The 17,427-nt window shown below is 40.7% G+C and overlaps 1 protein-coding gene across 6 annotated transcripts in view; it reads left to right on the top strand.

The window, feature by feature from the left end:
• Positions 1 to 1,376: 1,376 nt before the first annotated feature.
• fgf12a (fibroblast growth factor 12a) overlaps positions 1,377 to 17,427 on the top strand; it is a 30,958-nt gene continuing 14,907 nt past the window's right edge. For 2 of the 6 annotated variants that reach the window (XM_055032867.1, XM_055032865.1), the window contains exons 1-3: positions 8,738 to 9,878; positions 11,251 to 11,298; positions 15,806 to 15,916. In XM_055032867.1, coding sequence (XP_054888842.1) covers positions 9,683 to 9,878; positions 11,251 to 11,298; positions 15,806 to 15,916 — 355 coding nt within the window. In that variant the 5' untranslated portion in view covers positions 8,738 to 9,682. Of the gene's footprint in view, positions 1,674 to 8,737; positions 9,879 to 11,250; positions 11,299 to 15,805; positions 15,917 to 17,427 lie in introns of those variants that run through there. The other 4 variants (XM_055032868.1, XM_055032866.1, XM_055032869.1 and 1 more) reach the window with 3 other exon arrangements.

Here is a 17,427-nt window from a genome sequence, read left to right as displayed (position 1 = left end):
CCTTGACCTCGGCGCTCTCTTTTTCTAATAAACAATTCAGCCTTTTCTAAAATACCTGCATAATATGAATTGTGTGGGTATTTATGCACAACAAATTGCAGTAGTGATATGTGCAGAACTGCAACACTAAATTAGTAATTGGGTGTAATATTTTGCAGGCTTTGTTTGCTCATAATATATTGGATGGACTGCATCATATCGAGCTGAATGACCAAAATCCTAAAGTTCAGGTTTTGTATTGGGAGCATTGTTTTGATGGAAGGAAGGAAGAAAAAAAATATTGATCAGTTTGAATAAGTGGTCAGTTAGGTAACACTTTGTTGTGAATAAGACTGTCATTACACCGTCATAAACATGACATAACACATGTCATGAACATGAGTAAGTCTTCATGAATATTTCTGACTGTTGTCATAAAGTGTCATTCAGTAAAATCGTAACACTTTTAATGCAAAGTTGACATTATTCAAAATGTTGTTATGACAACTTGACATTTACCAAGAAATCATGATATGGCATAAATTTGTTCTGAAATGATTACTGATTAAACTTTAGCTTTAACAAATTTATGTCAGCTCATGCAAAATGCACGATTGTATTTTATTGTTTTGTGGCCCGCAACTTATTCACTGATGTGTGAAGATGAACTGAATCTGAAGGGCAGTAATGAACTGCTGGCTCTTTCATAACGCAGCGACAGAGAACAGAAACTTTCTGCTACTATCAAACAATGAGGATGACTTTAAGGTATCTGATTGCGGCTGACGTAGCCTCTGCGTTTTGCTCCCAGTAGATTTGTGGAAAAAAAATAATAATAAAAAAAAAAGAGAGAGAGAGAGAGAGATACCCCATTGGATCACTGGTTCCAACATCTGTGCGGCTCTTCTAAACTCTTAGCTCCGCATTACCTCACTGGTGTCCGGCCTGCCACTTAACCCTTGCAGTTTAACTTTGGCGTGTGTGCTCCCTTTCCTCCCTCTCTCCCTCTCTTCTCCTCTCCTCTCCTCCCTCCGTCCCTCCCTCCTCCAAGCAGTCTCTTCCCTTCTCCTCTCGCGTTCCTGCTTTTTACGTCCGCTGCTGGGAGAGACGCGGAGGCAGAGGATGTAGCTACAATTAAAAAAAAAAAAAAAAGAGCACACTGTAACGTCCTTGCGTTGCCTTGCCTTGGCGGAAGAGGAGTTTGAGGACGCGAATGACCGTGGATAGACTTGTGGGGAGAGTGAGCCAGCACTAGAAAAGGAAGAGAGAGAGAGAGAGAGAGAGAGAGAGAGAGAGAGAGAGAGAGAGAGAGAGAGAGAGAGAGAGAGAGAGAGAGAGAGAGAAGAGAGAGAGAGAGAGAAGAGAGAGAGAGAGACGGATGGTGGGATGGTGGGTGGTGGTGGTGGGGCGGAATCACTCAAGATGCCTCGTTTTAGCGTAATTTGTCCCGCAGACTGTGCCCTTCCGGCGTTTTGAGGGGCTGCCGCGAAGCCTACGGAGAGAGGCTGGCTGGCTGGCAACGCTATGCTGCCTGACCCTTCTGTGTTGTGATAGCGCTGATCGGTTGTTTGGATTGAGGAAAGGCTCCCACCAACCCAAATCAATGAGGATTCTGAGGCCATTCCTTCAGAAAGGAGCGCATATGCTGCAGTGTTTCTGTGGACAACGATCGAAGTCGACCACTATCACCGACGGTGAGAGACAAACACAGCTTCAACAGCTGCCTTTGCTTTGCATGCTTTCTCTCTTGAGTGACAGAAAGGAGGGGGGGAGCAAAAGAAAAAAGAAAGAAAGAAAGAAGGGTATAAAAAAAGGAGAGAGGATGCGAATGAGGAAAGAAGGAGGCGGGGTGGATAGGTTTCATTAAACACTCGAGTGTTTAACATCCTCCGAGTCTGCAGCAGAGAGAGCCTTTTCCTCTCCTTGCGCTCCTCGCGTTTGTCCCGAGTTTTGTGTGCAGTCTGCGCCCGCCGCAGATGGCTGCTGCCAGTCGGCACCAAGAGGAGACAGAGAGCTCCAGATACTTCGCCCCAACCGGGCTCTATATTTACGGTGCTCCATCTGAAGCGAGGCAATAAAAAAAATGAATAAATAATAAAATACAATAAAAAATGGGGAGGTGTGGGGGGGCAATGCAGGAATCAAGTTATTAAACTTCAGGGGCCCGGAAAGCGCTCCTTAGAGAGCCCCCCAAAAACTAGCCTGGTTCAGCACCGTGGATAGAGCCATAGCAGACGCACTCCAGGTCAGTGATTCAAACTTTTCACGTCAGAATTGGTTTTAAAGAGCTCACGTCATACAAATGATCAATCAAACTTAAAAATTATTTAGTTGAAAGAAAACCTCTGAAAATCTGTTTTGTGTAGCTACCACTCAGACTCTTAAAACAACAAAAACAACCCATGGACTTCACTTTGACTTAAGTCGTTCAGTGCATGTAATAGAGGTATAACTTGGATTGTGACACATTCTTATTGAACCAGACTTACTTTTCAAATGCACACAATATGCTATGCTGCATCGAGTAATATCAACACTTAACTGTCATCCATGCAATCACACACACACACGCGCATGCACACATATCTGTACCCAACCACCTCTTACCTGTTTGGCAAAAAGCCTGAGATCACTCCTATGTCCTTTAGTCATCTCAGAGGCAGCCGACTGCATTGCTACAGTTGTTCACTTGTGACATAACTGTTCCTCTTTTCAAAGTCATGAAAAAAACCCCAAAACGGTCCAGTGTTTACACAAGGAAAACTCTGCATTGTTTCGCCCCAGGGCCTCCTTTTGTCACCTCTCAATTTGTGAAATTCAGGGCAGACAATTAGAAACTCCATTAAGCACAGCTGATTCCTTCGAGGTAGTTTGGACCAAAAGCAGCGCGCACACTGGGATCTGCAGGGCTCCAACTGAAAGTCCTTCTCCTGCATCTCGGCTCACTGTTACCTGAACCGGGTGACCTCAATCAAAACTTCAGTAGTCAGCTCAAAGGTGTTGACAGAAATGGATGCAATCCTTAAATCCACGAGTTTTCCTAAAGCAGCTGTCTCAAGTTGAAGTTAAAATATTGCTGAATTTATTAATTTTCTTAACTTGTAGACGGGTGTGCAAGTACAGCCATGAAGGAGTAAGACATAGCAAACTGTGGCAAAATATATATATATATTTTTTTTAATTTTTGAAGTTGAACTTGGGAGTTGTTCTGGTACTAGTTCAACCGCTGATCCCACAGTGTATCATGATAATTTGGGAAATGGTTGATTACTAAGCAATTTTGAAACTGCTGAGTAAATAATTGGTTCAGTAAAATTGGGCTGTGCTTGTTTGGAAGACAATCTCTCAACAGACATTGTTCTCCGCAATGCTTTATTTACTTTCCCTCCAAACCTTTTCAGCAGATAATAAGCAGAAGGAAGAGAGAAAACTTTTTCTTCTTTTTTTTTTATCAATGTGTCCAGTCAGGATGAAAAAACTGACCTCAAGATGTTTTTGTGAATAGGCTTTTGAAGTTGGCATAAATGTTTGCACCTGCTTTCCCTTATTGTGTTGGTTTCTGCAAACATTAACCTGAGGATCTCACTTTGCTTACTGTAGCATATTTAGAAGAATTTAAATGCAGTAAATACTATTCAGGAAAGTATTTATGATTCTGTTTGTCTTATTTGCTTGTCAACATAAGACTTGTTCATGTTTGGTCATGTTACAAACACAAATGCCAATGTATTTTATTGGGGTTTTATGTGATCGATCAACACAAAATAAATGTAACAATGACTAAAACTCACTTAGCTTGGATGTTTATAATCCTTAACCTTCAAGTTTTACCATTAATTCTTTATTGGACTCAGGTCTGCATGCACTTTTACTCCGTCATTGTATCATGCACATGAATATGCTTTGATTTAGACCACTTCATTTAAGCTCTGGCTGTATGTTTAGAGTTGCTGTCATTCTGCCTTTGGTCCAGTCTTTTGCAGTACTTACCATGTTTTCTTCTCAAGTTGGGACAGTATTTTCATCTTCCTATTAACTCTGTTCCTGCTGAAGTCAATCATCCCCACTGCATGATACAGTTGCCACCATGTTTACCAGTGTTGATGATGAGTTTACAATGATATACAGTATTAATTTTGTGTGCAGGCCAAAAAATGTTCAAGTTTGCTCTCATCAAACAAGACCGGAGCTAATCCAGGCTGCTAATTGAACTTCCTTTTTTTAAAAAAAAAAAAAAATAAACCCTTTCTTTTATAAATGCCTTTTTCTTATCAGCCTTTCACAAAAGGAATATTTAGGAATATTTTCCTCGATAAAAAAATTCTCTCTACTCGGATGCAAATTTCTGCAGCTCCTCTTATCTTATCATCAGCCTCTTTGCTTGAGTTTATGCAGACAACCAGGTCTTGGTAGACTTTTAGTTTCATCGCGCTCTTTTCATTTTTAGTGTCAGATGGAACAACGCTCTGATAGATGCTCAAAGGTTTAGATATAGTTTTATAACCTGACCCTGCTCTACACTTCTGCACAGCTTTAGTCCTGATATGGCTGGTATGTTCTTTCATAAGACCTCTGAGATTAAATTGCAAAGAAGTGGACTCTTTTTACCTACTGGAGGAAGGAAGTTGTTTAGTCCGGGTTTTATTTAGGGTTATCAAAGTAAAGTGGGATGAGTGTGTCGCTCAATTATAAGATGTTTTTTGCCTGTCTTTCGCATTAAACCCCAATGAAAAACGTAGACTTTTGTGGTGGTAACACCTCAAACTTTAAAATGGAGAAGGTCCCAACTGAAAGAGAAGGTTTTCTGGTGGACACCAAAATAGAAAAATAAATAGGAATGTTTGTGAGTGGTTTCTGACTGAATTGATTGGTAGCTACATGGTTGGTTTCCAGGCTTTAGTGAATCCTAATGTAGTTTTAAATTGAGTAACATGCTTATACTCAGATACTTAAACACAGGACAAATGCTGATTTTAATGATGTGCCTTACTGTTTATTGCCCAGACAATAGTTTAAATGTTTGATTTGCCTTTACAGTGGCACAAACTTATCACGTTTATGTGATGATTTTTGTCGATAGTAGAAGTGTGTTGAACAAGCAGTCTGAGCGGTGGGATTGCTTTCATTCTCTCACATTTCGGCACTTCAGCCTCCTACAGACTCAGCGAGAAAGTTGAGTAGACATTACGCTATGAAATTTTGCTCCGGCTGTTGTGAGTCAACAAATCTGCGAGGTATTTCAAGGACACTCAGAAGTGAGAAACTTGAAAGCTGGACGTAGACTTTTTTCTTTCTCTCTCTCCTCTTATCACACTGTGGTTCGTTATTTTAACCACAAGATGGCAGCAGACAGAAGCAAGCAATTTTGGTTCTAAATGGCAGGTTTGCTGAGGCTTAGCTTTGTTTTACTTCATTCGGTGCTGCAGTGTAGCATCTATATGTTCACAGAGAAGATTTGGACTGATTAAATTATTAGTTAATAACAAAACCCAAACAATATTGTATGTCACACTTATGAAAGAGAAGCTTAAATCTAAAAAAACCCCCACAAACAAACAAAAAGTATAACAATGAAAAACATATGTCTCCTTATGTGTTAATCGTGTGCAGAACTGTTTCACTGCTGTTGTGTAAATCTCTCCAGGAAGTGAACACAAGTTGTCTGCAGTGGAATGAGGAAGCGAAGCATATTCTTGAAAGGGTATACTTTATCTTTTTCTGACAAAGATATATGTCCACTTCTGTAGCACTCAGGTTCTACAAGGTCCCGCTCATTTCTGAGATGTTCCCTTTGTGCTTCACACCACAGCCTGTCTGTACACTGAATATCATGCTGTTGCACTCAGCAGCAAGATATACAACAATTAATGCTGATGATATATTTCTGAATACCGCAGTGGCATAATAATTTCTACCTCTCATCATCAGGCATAATGATGAGAGGTATGCCTATCATTAGGTATAATACAATGCCTAATGATGAGTATTTGTTCTGAATCTTATTGAGTTAATTGCTCGTTTCTGAATAAAGATTTTGACCATTTATTTTAGTCATGGAATGGAAAGAGCTTATCTTTTCATCGTCTTTGTCAGTCTTTGTCTATATCTGACACTCACATTAAACATCAACCAAAAGACCAACCAGAGCCATATTCTTATCCATATCCTATGTAGATCAATCTAAAATATTTTTTTCTTGATCTTGCTGTCGGAGCAGATTTGGTTTGGCTAGAGAATGTCAGGCAGAGTCACTGAGAAATCCTTTAAATGTTTAATGCTGTTTCATCAGAAGGATGCAGGAAGTTTGCTGACCTCTTGTGTTTTTGTCATGCAATTTTGTTCATAAACAAACAGTGGTCTTTGTCACTTTAGCTTTTAATCTATCTTGAATACTAATTTATTTTGAAGCACATTTGCAGGCTTCTTAACAATGTTCGCATGCAGAAAATCATGCATTATTCCCTAAGGTCACTTTGGAAGAATTGCCAAAATTCTGAATTGGATTTCATTCCATACTTTAACCTGCACATTCTATTGAAAGTATGCTTTGCTATAAACTTTTCCTTTGTAGCTGTGTCGGTCAGATGGAACTGGAAAGTTCATCTCTGTCTCTCATCTATGCAGTCCATAGACAATTTTCATTCAGAATCAGCCTACATTTAGCTTCATCTAACTTCCAAAGCCTTGATAAATAATCCTCACTGCATAATCCAAAAGGTCACAAAACATTTTGAACACAAATATTTCAATTCTGTTCTATAGAACTTTTTTCCCAACTAGGGTAGGACTTATTGTTTTCTTTGTTTGTTTTAACAATGACTTTCTTGTAACCACTATTCCATACATGGTATTTTTGCGAAGCGCAGCACCTGAGCTTTAGACCTCTGCAGCTCCACATGAGTCACTTTGAGTCTATCGGCTGTTTTTCTGATTAATGCTCTCTTTGCCCAGCCTGATAATTTAAATGGACTGCCATATCTGGTGGTTTGCAATTGTGCCATACTTTTTTCATGTTTGGATGTTGGATTGAAGAAGAGCTCTCGAAGATGTTTGTAGATGGGAATATAGTTTTATAACCCACCCCTACTCCTCATCTTTATTGCTTTCTTGCCTGATGTGATCCATAATGTTCTTCTAAAATTACAATATTAAACTGAATCAATCATAACATAATGCAGCACCATATCTGTCTCAGTAGTTGATTGAGGAATGAAGGACTGTACCACTGAAAGCTGAGTTTTCTGCATTCTTACTTGCCTACTGTGATTCTCTCCTGATCCATTCTGTCTAATATCAGGCCGCCCACCGTGCGCCACAAAATTCACTCACTGGCACAATTTGAAAAACGTGTATATTATTAATCCTCACAGAAGCTGTTCAGGGAATGTGGGTCTTCCCACTCATGTCTGTGTTTTTGCAAGAGCTTTCCCTTCAGAGGACATGGTGGAATTCCAGGTGGACATTTAAACATCCCAGATGATGAGAGCAGCTCAGTCCAGGTGTTTTGTGGGTCCAGGACCATTTTGGTGCCATGAACACAATTCTTTGTGGCGTCCCCAGCTAACGCGAATGACCAATTCTCTAACTTTCATTGTATTTCTCTCTATTTGGTGGAGGAAAGTTAAGGCTAAACAGGAGATTTCAAGTGGGATTGACTATCTTGAATTCAAGTGCAATGAATTAAATGTGACAATGGGGAGTCCAATAGAGAGCTAGAACTCATCCCATAAACTGCTGTCAGCATAAGACATGCTGCTTTTACATGTTTGATGAAGACACCTTAAAACAAAGGTCTGACGTTTCAAAGCAAACGGAGCCTAATGATCATGACAGGTTTTGCTTTATTGAGAAGATTAATGAGGAGGAGATGAATAAAAAACAGATAATCCTCAAAGTCTGCAGAAGTTTTTCTCCTCAAATAGTTATATTAGATTAGCAGATAAACTGTAGGTTGGAGTAAATCACTCCTAAAGTAGGCATCATTTAGCAAGCCTTTGCTGCTTTTGTATTGATTTTTTCAATGGTTTTCCATATTGCAACTACCCCAATCATATCAGATCCAAATAAAATATATTGATGTTTGTAGATTTAAACTTGAAAGTCTGTATGGAGTATGAATACTTTTGAAAGGAACTGTGTTGAATATCTGAAAAAATGAGGAGCGGCATGGTCTTGAACCAAGAGGTGTTTAAATGTGCATGATGAAGTTTGCAACGTTTTCATCTTTAAATATGTCAGTACGTTGGATTTATGCATTTCGTTCAGGTCATTTATTATTTAATCATGTGTTCAGTCTTTGCATTGTTGGCCATTCATGCCTTTTGTTTGCCCAAACCTGTTGCATGGAGTTGTATAACCAAACTAGTATGTTACGTATATATATGATAAGATCTGGGGTGAAGATCTAGGTGAAAGCCCACAATTTGCTGTCCTAACAGTTATGTAATTGTGTCAGTCTTAGTTAACTGATTTGCAGCTGGCATCATCACAAATTGTAGCTATACTAACTCAAAAGGCACACAGCATTTAACCCTTCTCTTTTTTTCTACTTGATCTGCTTTTCAGTTCTATATTGCCATCGAGAGATAATCAGTCTATCCCTGAACAATCCCTGTGAATTCCTAATACGAACCTCAATCACGTATGATTGCGTTAAAAGAGTTAGCGAGGGAGAGGAAAGAGAGAGAGAGAGAGAGAGAGAGAGAGAGAGAGAGAGAGAGAGAGAGAGAGAGGCAGAAAAGGGGGAGACTGTGGACCATCAGCCCTCGTCGACGATGTAACTCACCGACTGCGTTTGGAAGAGAGAAAAAAAACCCTCCTTTATTATTTGTGCGCTACAACAAAAAGCACTTTTGTTTCAACTAATTGTTGCTCCTCAGACACAAATCGCTCCCCGCTGGCTTCATTTCCAGCGCTGCAGCATCCTTGCAGAGTAAAGCCTCTGCTGCCGATTCCATTTTTTTTCCCCAGACTGCGTTTAGAGGTACCGTCGACGGGAACAGAGAACTGGGCTCATATGGGCTCCTGTCTGAACCGGCGGCGGACGGTCTCGCTGTTCAATGTGCGCGGAGGAGACGATGTGAAGCAACGACCAAGGGAACTTCGGACAACCTTGTTTCTCTTTTTATTTTTCGCACGCAGAGGCGCGCATTACTTGGCTTTAGGTGGACACGCATAATTAAAGAAGCGGCAGGGATCCTCAGGACGGACCTGCTGTGCAGAGGAGGATTCGTGCTCGTTTTTGACGCGGCGCCGTTCACCTGGAATACCTGAGGCTCTCCGATGACAACGCAGCTACACCGACCTCCGAACACTGTTGCATGTTTTCACGCCTCGTATTCCGGCCCCCGGCGGTCCTGCCCGTAGGTTTATACCCCTGGATCGGTAAGTGCTGATTTCACGCCCCCCACCCCCTCGGGTGCGACCGAAACTCAGAACAGTTACATGCAATGTCTCCTCAAAGACGGTGCATGGCATGCAAGCAAACGATGCGCGGGACTCACAGGATTCTCTGAGCAGGATGACATTTAGTTAAAAAAAAAAAAAAAAAGAAAAACTCTCGGCGGACCGAGACCCAGAAGCGACGTTCTATATTCTGTCCCGTGGGCTCGCGTCGCCTTCCACGCGAAGGGGAAGCGCATCCAGACCCGACCTCTGCCGGCGGCGACTATAGACTCTTTCTTTGCTGAGCGGGTTCGGGCAGATGGCTGCTATCGCCAGCTCCCTGATCCGGCAGAAACGCCAGGCGAGGGAATCCAACAGCGACCGCGTCTCCACTTCGAAACGTCGCCCCAGCCCCAGCAAAGACCCCCGCTCTCTCTGCGAGAGGCATTTCTTGGGGGTCTTCAGCAAAGTCCGTTTCTGTAGCGGCAAGAAAAGACCCGTTCGGCGGCGACCAGGTCAGTGGGGACAATTTATGTATTTATTTATTTTTTTATTTTCTTTTTATTACAGATGCGTGTTGTGTGTGTAGGGAGACACCCCCCTACCCTCTACCCATCCAGACCCCCTGCGCAACCCGCCCCTCTTTGAGTAGGAGAAACATTATACTGCAGTCAGGGGCTTTAATCTGAGACGGTTGATTTTTCGTAAGAAAAATCCACCTGTTTCTTTACCGCAGGTCCTCTTGTTATCTGTCTGTCCTGTACATGAAGCAGAGGAGCTGTCTGAATGTAAAGCAAACATTGGCTCCCGTGACGTTATTCCTCTAGTTATTCACTGAACTCCATTAAGAATAATTAGTTACCTTGAAATAAAATTGCTTTCAAACACAATAGATTTCAAATAAAACCTGAGAAGGTTTTGTCCTCTCACACATATAGACTAATAGGCTCCCACCCACTCTCTTGTACCCCACCCTCGCCCCCCATTCCAAACCCAAATACAAAGGCAAATTGAATATACAGGGGGGGGGGGGGGGGAAGCTGCTTTAAATGACCTAATTCAATATTAATGCAGATTGAGGGAACAGAGGGAAGATAAGCTGCACCGCAGTGCACCAAGGCTCTTTTGAGATTAAATGTTTTTAATGGTAAATGTTTATTGCAGACAGGGAGCTTTACTGCAGCGAAGGGAGGAATAGCCCTCTTCCTCCGAGAGCTGTATCGATGTACTCGTTGCCTCTGTTCCCCCACCAAACTTCGAGGTCCAGCCTTCTCCCTGTCTGATTCCTCTGGTTCTACCCTGCATGGTGCACAGATAACAGCCTAGTCTTGCAAGTCACCGCCACCTCCTCTTCCCATTCCCTCCTGTACCCTAGACCCCCCCGCTCCCCCCACATCCCCGTTCATCCAGATAGTTCTGTTGTGTGACGAACGACAGCCGAACGACAGCCTGGTCCACTCAGAGTCCCACAGACAGACTGATGAGGGATGAGGCGGACAGACATCAATTTTTAAGGCAGAATGAGAGGACAACAGATGCAGTCAACCCGTCTTCCTCCACTTAATGCTAGACAGACTAATATGATGTCGTCCAGGGAGCCTCAGCAAACAATATCTGTGCCTATGGAGCCACAAATTTCCTAAATCTTAGTAACTACATATAGAGCAAATTAGTCAAGCTTCTCAGTATTATTTGGTTGATAGGTAATTCCTCAGATCTCATTAGGGAGGCAGGAAAGGCAAAGATGCTGTGTGTCTTATGTTTGATTATCCTTACATTTGCACTGATGCATTGCCATAAATAGCAGATGCACTGGAGAACTGATGAATGCTGCCTGTTTAAAAGACTGTTGTTTTTCCTCTTATTCCCCCTCCCCCCCTTCGTAAGATGCACCCTTGAAACCTCCACAGGTGTCCCATAAGGGCTGCAGGCTAGGTCAGTAGCTCAGCCTCCATCCGTGTTTGCTGTGTTTTCCTCGTCTCCACTCCATCTCGCGCCCATGTCGACAACCTCCTCGGCCAGGGAGGGGTGGTGGGTGGTTAGGGGTTGGGTGTTTGTGAGAAGAAACAAATGGGGAATGGAGGGCTGGGGGCCTCAACACCTGTCTGACAGCCGACGACCCACTCCCTCGCTGATTTTCGCCTTCTTTATCTTCTTTTTCTTCATTTCCCCCTCTGTGTGGCTATTTTCTTAAAAAAAAGCTTAATTTTGTACTTTTTTCCCCCACACCTGCACCGAGCTCTAGTTATCCTTCAGCAGGTCGTCTGTTGCTCTTTCTCTTTCTGCCTCTTTTCATTTCCAATCTCATTTTCTCCGCCAATCAGTGTTGACTCCGTTTTTATTCTCGTCCCTCGTTGTGTGTCTGTAAATTTGTGTTGCTTACAACTGTGTAAGTGGAGTACAGGTTGATATTGTGTGTATATTGGTGTACATTACTATGATGTGTTTCTTTCTTGTGGAATACGATGTCAGAGCAGGTGATCATTCACCATCCCATGGTCATGATGCCATTTGTCAGTGTACCTAAATGTTTTTGTCTTTCTGTACTGATATGAAGTAAATCTATTGTCGTTCTAATGGTCCGTACACTCATACAATGATCTCAAGTTTTTGTTGTCATTGAAAGTCATTTTTCATGCACAAACGCAAGCTGCAGGAATCTGTTTACACCTTCACACACACTAATACACATGTGTACAGTACACTCGCTCTCTGCTAAATGACTGGAACTGATGAGCTGTCAGCCATTGCTCTGGGCTGCACTGTTGCCGTAATTTATGGAAGCGTAGTTATCACATGTGATTTACTGATGTGTACACTCCCATGTGCTTTCACACACGCATAAACACACACACTCTCATTCTCCTCAATCTGCCCGTGACGGATGATGAAGGGCCTGTCCTAGGAATTGATGGCACTAACCCAGGGGTAGGTGAGTTGGGAATTGATGGTCAGGGATGATGTACAGTTGAGCAGACGTGAACTCTCTCTCGCTCTGGGTCACAACTTGGCTAACTCTTTCGGCTTGCTCCCCCTTTCCATTCGCTTGTGCCTCTTTTTTTTACAATGTGAATAAATCTCACACACTTGTAATTATTGGAGCAATCAGCTTTGGAGCAGATCCCATCTGTTATTGCTGTTGAATTAGGATCGGGCTGAAACCATCTTTCTTTCTCAAGAAAGCAAGTCTCTGAATGTTCCTTTTTGCTAAATCATTTAGGATACTTTGTGTCTAACCAGATGAAATTAATTGCATGTCCTCCAACTCTTGTGACCTTGGAGGACAGTCTGGGTAATTTGTACTGTATTCTTCATTTTCTAGAGCAAATACACACATACGTCAAACATTAAGGGACTTTACGACATTACATTTGAGCGTGAGGTATGATTCCTCGTCACACTTTTCAGCAACCCTTAAATAAATATCAGTAACTGAAGTCAGGTGATTTTTAACTGTCGGCTCTGACCAGTAACAGACCAGTCAGAAATAAAAAAATAAAAAGATCTTGATTAAAGCACTCCGTGGTTCAATCCTAACCCATCACTTTTTCAGGTACATCAAAAAAAGTTTCAATGTTCAATAAGATAAAGTACATTTTTTGTCACTTATTTTAGAAAGTTCAGCATATATATTACATAAATTTATTACACAGGGACTAAAACATTACAGTTACATTCATAGCATGTATTTGGATGATAGTGGATTACAGACAATGAAATATGCCAAAATTCAGTGTCTTAAAAAATTAGAGTATTGTGAAAATTTAAATATTGTAAATTTATAGTGTCACACCCCAATCACCTAATTTACTCAAAAAGCAAAGATTCAGCCTCTAAATAACATGTCCAACTGAAGTCATGGCCCACCATGACATTTTGTGTGGCCCACTAAACTCTAGTGGGAAATACAAATGTATAATTTGTAAGATAACAGTCGTATGCTTAAATATTGTTCTAGCACTCAAATTAATACAGTTTTTATCTGGATACTGGAAAAAATGACATTAATGTGAAAAGATGCTCAATATTATTTATCATTAAAAAGTGCTTAATTAATCAGAATCCATCTTGCTTGAAGTCCAGTCAGGTTTCCAGTCAGTGATGATTTAATGTGCCATGTCACCAATAGTTTTGACGTCTACAGTAAACGCTGCCGTCTCCCAGGAAATTTTAGAGCACTGCATGCTTGCTTTATGGAGACGTTTCATAGAGACACCGATTTCATTTTCCAGCAAGAATATGTTTGTTTCAGTGACAATACTGCTTCTGTGCTTTATTTGCCTGCAAAGTCACCCTTACTTGAACCTCGCAAAATATCTATGGGTATTGTCAAGAATGAGAGACACTAAGCCAATTATTTTTCAACAATATGGCTGCTAATAAAGCAACCTACGCTTCTATTACCCATCAGCGGAACCACTGGCAGATCACCTCCATTCGATACAGATGCAGGAACTGATGCAACAGGAGGACAAAAACAAAATGTGGGTAATGTCTGAACATTAAAAAAAACCTGACATTTCGATTTGAAATATCAAGAAGAAAAATTCAATGGTTGGTAGAGCTGCAGAGTTCAGTGTCTATGTTGTGCTCATAAAAAAGTTGTCCAATCTTCCCTGCCAGTGAAAACCATTTTGTGGAAGAGCAGTTTGATGGTGGTCCTTACTAATCACAAACATATGATGCTAAAGACATTTGAAAGTGCTAATAACATTAATGAAAATGAGTAATGTTCATAAGAAAAGTATGTAATCACTGTCCATTTTTTAAGGATATTGTTACTTAAAACCAAGTCAAAAAATCACCAGACAAGTAGTTTTAAAAACAACAAAATCTACATAGTTTTCCGCCACAGTCCTGTGAAGAGCTAAAACCTCCACCCAATGGTGGTGTTTTACGTTTACACAAAAATCAAAAGCTTTTCTAACAGGGGACAGACTGCACGCTGGAATCTCTGGGATAAACATCGTTTTCTACACCTATACTGTGTTTTTTTTCTGGCATTGCTATAGGGCCTTGACACTTTGGTTGCCCTGAGCTAATTTTCGTTTCCACCTGCTCACCTGTGTAAAGAACTCGGAGTAGCAATCTGACAACTTGCCGGAAGTCCTACATCTCAAAGATAGAGGTCGTTTTGGGGTTATTGCAATGTTAAAAAAGATGCTGCAACAGCTTTTATAACATCAAGAAATACCAGTGTGTCCATTCACTTCAAACAATCTACCTATGAAATTAGAGGATTAAGTTTAGATATCAGTGACATTCACTCAATAACCACAGTTACTCGAGATTTAATTTTGAAAACACCTCTTCCTGGTCGAAAATATCCATTTTCCTGCAATAGCTGCAATAAGTTACAGAAAAATAAGTGCATTTTTATTGATTTTTCTTCTACTGCTAAAGTGTACCAGTTGTGCAACCATTTATATTTTCATAAAGTGATGCGGCAGATGACATAAACCTTTCATCAGCTGGTAAGACTGAAATGTATGTGCTGAAATGTTTAGTGCTGTTAGTTATTTTTAAATTGTGAAAGCTGTGGAGGTTGGATTGTGAGGTTAAGTAATTTATTCGGTCAAGGTGAGATTGATTCTGGAGTGATCACCTGTCTTTCTCTGTCTTTTTAAAAAACTGAATATGATTTTTATAAAATATATTCACAGAAAAAAAAAGTTTGCATTTGTTTTCAAAGGTTAAACAATAAAATACTTCAACTCCTGGTGCAGAAAAGCCTTGAAATAATGAAATGCATCTTTGATATTATTCCACACTGAAAGAAAGTAAAACCAAACCTTTAACCTAGGCCCATTTATTTAATCTGGGAAATAAAATAAAATCAACACAACTCAATATTATTTGTACTTTATGCTTTAAATAAAAAAAAGTGGAAAAAGTTACGCAGAGTGACATTTAAACATTTTAATCCATAATATACAAAGCTGGCCCAATCTGCAGGTTTATTTTGTGGCCATGCTCATTGAGTGTCGTGGTCAGGAAGTCTAAAAACATTTACTGTTTGAGTATGACATCTTGGGATCAGCAAGTCTCATAGACAACATGTTTTAAGGCTACATCTTCACCAGGGATCCCAGTAATAGTGCGTGAGCTGTCTAGAGAAAAAAAACAAACAAACTGTTAATATATTAAATGTAATTTAATCACTATTATCTGAACACTCCGTCTTCCACAGCTTGTGCACTCTGTTGTAGATAATGATACTGCTATTTTCCTCCGTGATTTGTTTGTGGTGATTTTGGTATCTGAAGTAGCTCAGAATTATTGTTTGTGTGTGAAAGTGCTGTAAGTAATATGCTTTCCATTATCATGCGACTCTTGTTTTGACATGTTCTTGTTGGGGATGCTGCCGTGGCTCTGCCTCTGGTGGTTGTGTATGCGTGTGGTGTGTGTTGCCCGTGTGCGTGCGTGAATTTGTGCATTTCAGAGCCACAGCTGAAAGGCATCGTGACGCGACTGTTTAGCCAGCAGGGCTTCTACCTGCAGATGCAGCCGGATGGGACCATCGACGGCAGCAAGGACGAGAACAGCGACAACAGTGAGTGGAGCATTACAGAGGCTGCTGCTTCCAAATGTTTTACCGGTTTCTGAGTCAGCTGGTTACATAACATTTTGACACAATATATACACTTAACCATCATTCTTATGCAACTGGTACAAGGGGGGCAGCTTAACGTGCTCCAAAATTAGTTTAGGGCCTTCCTAAAATGAAGTTTCTCCTCTGAAATTTGCAGTTTTGAAGGGAATTGTTCAGTCGTCTTCACAGCGCAGCATGCCCTCATTCCTGCATCTGGTTATGCAATCACAGGGAAAGAAAATGTGTCAAATGGTTATTCAATGGTTTAAGAGCGCTCACTTTCTCTTGACAACATTATGCTTTCCACAGCGTAAAAGTATTGAAATTTTTCAAAATTCTGATTCAGATGAATCCCAATATTTCTTCTGATTTTACATAAATATAGTTCTGTGTTAGTATTACGTCTGTTGTTGCCTAAGAAAATAATTTAAGATGGTCAAATGACATTTTGGAAACCATTTTTCTTTTCCCTTGAATTTCTTGCCACAAAGACCCATCCTTGAGCCACCTCTTCCAAGTCTTGCAAAAGCATTTTTACAATGATCCATGTAAGAAAATGGATCATTGTAACTCATTGATCATTGAGTTCATAAACTCACAAATAAATATTTGCAAAAATAAATAGATTTATTTCCATAGCAATAAATAAATAAACAGAGGGGGAAAAATCATCTATGCTTCTACCTTAAACTGCTGGTTGCTTCTTTGAATAGACTTTCCCATGTAGCATCGGGGAATAAACATTCCCTGATGGTACAGGGATGCTACAGAACGGTCATCAGAGCAATAATGATGACAGTACCACTCTGGACGGAAGCCAGTCAGGAAACTAATCATGACCTTTCTTCTCTAAAACATCCTGCCAATCTTGAAGGAAGATGGAGACAGAGCTGCGGGATAGCAGCAGTCATGTAGTGGGAAAAAAAAAAAAAACCTCTCCCCTCTCCCCATCAAATGTCACTTTATATTTTACGATGAGGATGCTGGTGGAGTTAAAGCTATTTACAACAAATGAAGGTTTTCAGGACAAAGTAGATTACAGCATAAGAAGGGAATGAAAATTGACATATTGCATTTTGTCTGTGCAAGTGAAGCACTTTTTTATTGATATTTTAGGAATGTCTATTGTGTTCTAGAGTGCAGGATTTTATTGTATTGTGGAGGGTTTCCCCACCTTGTGGTAATCCTTTAGTTAAGCAGTCCCACTGGCCCCTGGCTGGAGGAATGCAGTGAATAATTCAGTTATAGCAAACTAAAAATACCACCTCCATTTGTGCCCAATGAATAATTCTTCATTTGAGATGCCTCGAGCTTGTACACAGTCCGAAGGAAGACACAGAAGGAGCAGCAGAGAGTCATAGGTTGTGCAAGACAAATCCAAAGTGTTTTCAGCAGAATACATAAATGCAAAACACAGCCAAAAAATAATGAAAACGGAGCAGCGATATTTAGTATGCAGCTCTTTGCAGTGA

Source organism: Poeciliopsis prolifica, unplaced genomic scaffold (assembly GCF_027474105.1).
Source record: "Poeciliopsis prolifica strain line A6 unplaced genomic scaffold, Auburn_PproV2 SCAFFOLD008, whole genome shotgun sequence".
NCBI lineage: Eukaryota > Metazoa > Chordata > Actinopteri > Cyprinodontiformes > Poeciliidae > Poeciliopsis > Poeciliopsis prolifica.
Note: the sequence above shows the minus strand (reverse complement) of the source record. Positions and strands in the feature narration are given on the sequence as shown.